This window comes from Phyllostomus discolor, chromosome 8 (assembly GCF_004126475.2).
Source record: "Phyllostomus discolor isolate MPI-MPIP mPhyDis1 chromosome 8, mPhyDis1.pri.v3, whole genome shotgun sequence".
In the NCBI taxonomy this organism is placed as follows: Eukaryota; Metazoa; Chordata; class Mammalia; order Chiroptera; family Phyllostomidae; genus Phyllostomus; species Phyllostomus discolor.
Window position 1 is genome coordinate 51,484,272 of NC_040910.2, and position 5,976 is coordinate 51,490,247.

The 5,976-nt window shown below is 62.7% G+C and overlaps 1 protein-coding gene across 1 annotated transcript; it reads left to right on the forward strand.

The window, feature by feature from the left end:
• The first annotated feature begins 357 nt into the window (after positions 1–357).
• On the forward strand, positions 358–5,681 carry FGF17 (fibroblast growth factor 17). Its single transcript, XM_028521634.2, has 5 exons — positions 358–392; positions 571–607; positions 3,479–3,656; positions 3,848–3,954; positions 5,023–5,681. The coding sequence occupies exons 1-5, from the start codon at positions 358–360 to the stop codon at positions 5,314–5,316; spliced, it is 651 nt and encodes a 216-aa protein (XP_028377435.1). The 3' UTR covers positions 5,317–5,681.
• Positions 5,682–5,976: the final 295 nt, after the last annotated feature.

Genomic DNA, 5,976 nt, shown 5'->3' on the forward strand with positions numbered 1-5,976 from the left:
GGTCGGGGTAGCTGGGGACCACGGGCCAGCCTCCCATCAAGCAGGCCCCAGCAGCGCCGTCCTCTGCGCCTGGAGCCCAGGAGAGGTTGGCAGCCCCACCAGTGGCGGCTTTGCAGTCTCTCTGGCTGAGAAGGTGGACACCTCACACCTCAGTCTCCCCATTACGCCCTCCTCCCCTCCTCCATCTCCTCCCAGCTCTTCCCTCTCCTCTTCCGCCCCTCTCTCTCCTCCTCTCCCCCCTGAAAACCTGTGGCTGGAAGAGACCTTGGCTTCTGTGGGACTCTACCCCCAGGGACTGCCCACATCTCCTGAGTTTGGGGGCAGGGGGGGCCACTGCCCCAAGAAAGCTCTCCGGCGATGGAAGCCGCCCGCCTGCTGCCCAGCTTCGCTCTGTAAGTGCGCGGCCTCTCCCGCTGCAGTTCTGCCGCCACCTCCAGCCCCGGGCAGCCCTAGTCTTAGCGGGACTCCCCCACGGACTGGCGGGTGAGGCGGGGGTGGGGGGCGGGGCGGCGCCCGGTGTGCCCTGGCCGCTGACACCCACACCTGGCTCTGCCTCGCGTCCCCACACAGGTGTCTGCAGCTACTGGTTCTCTGCTGTCAAACTCAGGTAGGTGCCCTGCCCCACCAGCTTCTCCCCGTCCCTCCTACCCCACCCGAAGGGGCAGGGGGCAGTCTCCTTTCGCTGCACAGAGGCAGGTTCTGGCCTCTCTGATGTTCGAGGGGCTCAGCCTTTGGAGGGGGTAGGAGAAGGGGCTGTTGCAGGTTCGGGGACTGACAGGTGTTTACCTGTCCTCCCTCCCATTACCCTCCCTCCATCCCTCCACACTGGGTCACCCCAAGGCTAAGTGCACGGGCAGCACAGACTCGAGGGATCGAGGCCAGTGTGGCTGGAAGAGGGTGGAGATGATGGCTCAGGTGAAGTTTGTACCTGAAGGGACAGGTGTCCATGTAGAACCACCCATGTGTTCCTCTCGTGACCCCCTCCCACCAACACAGATGTCCTGTGGGAGCGGGGGCGTCCTGGGGGCCAGCCAGGGCCGGGACTCCTTACCTACAGGCAATGAGGTCAAGCCCAAAGAGGTTGCTTGAGACAAGACTCGGGGTTTGCTTCTCCACGCTCCCCCCACCGGAGGCCGGCCCCCCATGCCCACCTCCCCCCCGGCCCCAGCACAGCCCCAGCGCTGGGCTTGGTCCCTTTTTGTGATCCTCCATAAAAGTGCAGCTATTAAAATGCACTGGTCCAGAACCGCGCTGGGGAGAGCGCTTGGCTTTCCCAGGCCAGAGGCCGCTTCTCTTCATATCCAGTGGGGACTTTTTTTGAAGGTAAACGCCTTTTCTCTGGGAGAGGGAAAGGGGCTGCCTTTGAAGCAGTGGGGGGGTGGGAGAGAGAGAGAGAGAGGGAGACACCCCCCTTTTCCTTCCCCCTTTTGCTCAAGCCCCCGTTCCAGGCCTTTTGCTTCACACATCCAGGGAGAGCAAGAAGAAAGCCCCCCAGCCTGGCCGGGAGGGGCCTGGGGGTGGGCCCGACCTGCTCTGGAAGGGGAGTCAGCACAATGGTGTGGCTGGCCTGGCGGTTATGGCCTGGCTGAGGCCCCATTCAGGACTCAAGGAAGGTGGCAAAGCTGTCCTTTCCCCCTTGAAGTGCCCCCTCGCCCCCCTCAGAGGGGGGGGCCGGCAGGCCGGACCACAGCCATGCTTGAGGGGCCGGCTGACAAGCAGCTGTCTGTGCAGTGGAAGGGGAGGTCCCCCGCAGCGGGGACATGAAAGGGACAGGCAAGGTCCTGCGGGGAGAGCGGCTTGTGGGCTGTGGGCTGTGGGGGGGCGTGGGGCTGCTTTTGTGCAGGGCTTGAAGGGGGATGAGGAGAGGAGGGGGCTTTGGGGGGGGCCTCTCTGCTTCTGACCTGGAACAGACAGCCTGAAGGAGGCTGCCCGCCAAGAAGGGCGGAGGGCCTGAACCTGGGCCAGGCGACTGGGGCTGGGGACAGGCGGACCCCATCGAGGGTCCAAGGGTCCGGGCCAGCCAGACCCCACCCCCTGGCAGAGGAGGCAGGTCCCCCATTCCAAATGCGGGCCTCAGGTTCTCCCAGGGAGGGGCGTGGGCTGGGCTGGGGTCTCCCAGGCAGCAGCCCTGGCCAGGCTCCTGGCCTGGGCCGCGCTAAAGTCGGAAATGCGCGGTGACAGGAAGGGTTAACCGGGGCAGGCTGCGCCGTGGGCCTCCAGCTGCTCCCTCACCTCCCTTCCTCCATCGGACACTTCGCACCCCTCCCTCCAGCAGAGAGTGGCCCTCACAGATGCTGATCCAGGTCTGGCTCCATCCAGATGGCCGGGCTTAGGGACTGGGGACAGGGAAGGGTTGTCTCAGCACAGGCCACAGGGGCCAGGTGGGGAGAGGAACATGTTGGTGCGGGATCCGAGGCTGCGGCCCACAGCTGGGAGCCGCCATCCAGGCTGCACCTGGCCAGAGAGAGGGGCCAGGCATGACCTGTCTCTGGCTCAGTGCCGCCGATGGGTGAGGGGAGACTGGCCTGGACAAGCACTTGTCCTGCCTTTGTCCGTCCGCCCTGTCGTGCGGGCGCCCAGAGTCCTTCAAGCCTCCTGGAGGAGTGGGTGGGTGGTGGCGGCGCTGGCCACCAGCCTCCGTTTTGCTGTGGCACAGGCAGGTGGCCTCGAGGGAGCAGCCCTGGGCCCCGGCCGATAGCGCCTCCCACAGCTGCCTTCACCTCCCCCCATAAGGAGGCACCCCACCCACACAGGAGAGAGGAGATCTGGCAGGGAGTCTGGCTTCTCAGAGGGCCCTGAGCACCCGGGGGGGGAGAGGCAGGGCAGATGGGTGTAGCTTGGGATTCCACATGCCACAAAGAAATGCTCTCCAGGGGCCCCGCAGAAGCCTAGAGACAAGGCTCTCAGAGCCCCCATAATGCTCTCCAGTGACCCTAACAGATGAGCTGCTGTGTGTGCACACATGTGTGTGTGCATGTGCTGAGGGTAGGGTCCTTCGAGGCTAGTGGGGAGGATGGAGAGAAAATCTGGTTGTCCTGGCAACAGAGCCAAGACCCCAGAGTTCTGGAGAGGTGACAAGCTCCAATGCCAGAGACAGGACAGGGGTCCTTCCCCTAACCAGCTGTGCCACCTGCACACCTCCTCCACAGAATTTGGGGATCAGACACCACAACTCTAAAGGTTCCTTCCAGCTCCCGGAGTCATGATTCCAAGTGTGCATTCTTCCACCAAGTGTCCCCAGGCCTGGGCAGCCTCCAGCTCTCTGCTGCAGACTGGAAAGGGAGCCAAGAGGTCATGACTGGCTCACCCACTGGCCTGACAAGGTCATGGCCCTCTGCCCCCTTCACCTTGCACCTTTCCTCCCCAGGACAGCTGGCTGGCCCACCCCACTCCCCTCTGCACCCCTCTCCCCTGGAGGGACCCGCAGTGGTGTTGCCCAAAGCAAATTGACACTATTTTTCCCTTGGTAACCGCAAAGGGGGAGAATCACCCGTCTCCTAATTTTAACCAGTACGTGAGGGACCAGGGTGCCATGACCGACCAGCTGAGCAGGCGGCAGATCCGTGAGTACCAGCTCTACAGCCGGACCAGCGGCAAGCACGTGCAGGTCACCGGGCGTCGTATCTCCGCCACCGCTGAGGACGGCAACAAGTTCGGTGAGACCCAGCCCTCACCTGAGGCCACCCGTAGCCCCGGCCGCCTCACCTGGTTCATCCCCAGATCTGGTGTCGGAGCCTCCCACGTGCCCCACCTGGGTTTGGAGGTCAGGCTGCTTGGGGGGCCCCTGCAGCCCCCTGAGCCAGAGACCCTCATGGACAGAGGTCTCCCTCTCCCTCCCCCATCACAGCCAAGCTCATCGTGGAGACAGACACCTTTGGGAGCCGGGTGCGCATCAAGGGGGCTGAGAGTGAGAAATACATCTGCATGAACAAGAGGGGCAAGCTCATTGGGAAGGTGAGGCCCAGAAGACAGAGCAGGTGCTTGACTGAGTCTCACTGGGGTGGGGCACCAAGGGCCCACCCGCATCCTGCTCCCTGCATCCTGTGGGGTGGCCGGGATGTGACTCTTCCGCTCTCACCCACCACGTCACTTCTGTGCTCCCATCTCAGTGAGTCCCCCTGCGTCCACAAGCACTGTGAGGGCACCGAGGGCCCACAGGGCCTGGGGCACAGACTCACCAGGTGGTTCCCCACATCCATGAGCAAGGATTCCAGCACCTACTTGGTGTTGCAGCCCCTGTGTTGAGGGTTGAGCACTAACTGGGGTTGAAATTAGGCATTTGTGCAAGGTCATAAGCTCCCCTGAGGTCAGTGGGCTCTGAGGGATCCAACCAGCAAGACACACACTGACTGCCTGCTAGTGTCACCAGGTGCTAGTGTAGCTATCTACGAGTGTGACCGCTGCCTAGTGTGACCTCCTACTTGCTGTCGCGCAGGGAGAATTCCATTTCCCTCAGCATTGGTCAATCCTGACTTCTAATTCTGGTGCTTCTCACCCAATATTTGCTTATTTTTGTTGAACCTCAGGCTGCCCATCTACAAAGGTGGGCACAGAGTCAGGGTCACCCACAGGGTCAGAGGGGTGCCCGTGTGGCTCTGGACATGGTCGGTGTCTATAAATGTTTTCCCCTTCTTTTCTTCAGAGACTGGTGTCCCCCTCCTCCACCCAGCCACACCACCCCCCAGACTGCAACCCTTGTCGTGCACAGGGCCCACCCGTGGTGCACGAGCCGCACACTTACCTAGATCTTTGTGCCACATCTCGGTAAAGTGAAGCTCAGCATCACAAACACCTTGATCGAGGTGTGCGACTTCCAAATGGCAAGTCTGTATTAAGTTCAGATCTGACTCCGAGAGAAGCTCGTTGCTTTCCCCCACCTTTGCCTCTCCAGCAAGGGCGCCGTCTCCAGGCAGAAATCCCTGGGCTCCCAGCCCCTCCTCAGCCTTAAGATAGGCCCATAAGGCTGAGAAGCCAGAAAGGGTGTGTGGACCCACTTGCCTCCTCTCCTTCCTTCCCCCACAGCCCAGCGGGAAAAGCAAAGACTGTGTGTTCACGGAGATCGTGCTGGAAAACAACTACACAGCTTTCCAGAACGCCAGGCACGAGGGCTGGTTCATGGCCTTCACGCGGCAGGGCCGGCCCCGCCAGGCCTCGCGCAGCCGCCAGAACCAGCGCGAGGCTCACTTCATCAAGCGCCTCTACGAGGGCCAGCTGCCCTTTCCCAACCAAGTGGAGCGGCAGAAGCAGTTCGAGTTTGTGGGCTCAGCCCCCACCCGCCGGACCAAGCGCACTCGGAGGCCGCAGCCCCTGACGTAGTCAGGAACACAGGGGCGGGGCAGCTGCCCCTCACCAGCCCTCCCATCCCCTTCCCTTCCGAATCCAAAGATGGGGCTGGGGTGGAGGGAGGGGAGCCAGGATCCCCAGGAGTGTCCTGAGGACCAACAAGTACCAGCGCCCCAGGCTGCAGAGGGGCAGGACTGGCCACCCCTCGGGGCCGTTTCCTGGACCCTGCGCCGGACTAGGCCCCCAGGGGTGGGCCAGGCCTCAGGAGAGGAGCTGTAGTGCCCCCTGGACCCAGAAGCACTGAACGGAGGAGCAAGGTTGGCAGGTTCAAGGCCTGGCAGGCACTGTTGGGAGGTGACCCACTCAGCTTGCCCCTGGCCTCCAGCTCCTCCTAGCCAGATTGTAGGAAGGGACTTCCATTTTTTGTTTCAGGAAAAAAAGGGAGAAAAAAAGAGAGTTGACCATTCTTCATATTCTACTCCCCAGGCCTGCACCCCACCCCCGTCATCGCTCCCAGCCCCGGAATAAAACCATTTTCCTGCAAACTGGCATTTGAAGGGGGCGAGGGGTGGAGGGATCCGACACCAACATCCACTGGCGACAAACTGGCTTCTCGCAGAGGCGCGAGGACGCGCAGCGCGGGCCTGGGCTCCTGCAGGTGCAGGGCTGCGCGGGGCGGGGCGGGGCGGGGCG

Coding starts and splice junctions, on each gene's coding strand:
- FGF17 (XM_028521634.2), top strand. CDS start 358: ATGGAAGCCGCCCGCCTGCTGCCCAGCTTCGCTCT. Junction 608..3,478: donor TTCTCTGCTGTCAAACTCAG/GTAGGTGCCCTG, acceptor GTAACCGCAAAG/GGGGAGAATCACCCGTCTCC. Junction 3,657..3,847: donor TGAGGACGGCAACAAGTTCG/GTGAGACCCAGC, acceptor CCCCCATCACAG/CCAAGCTCATCGTGGAGACA.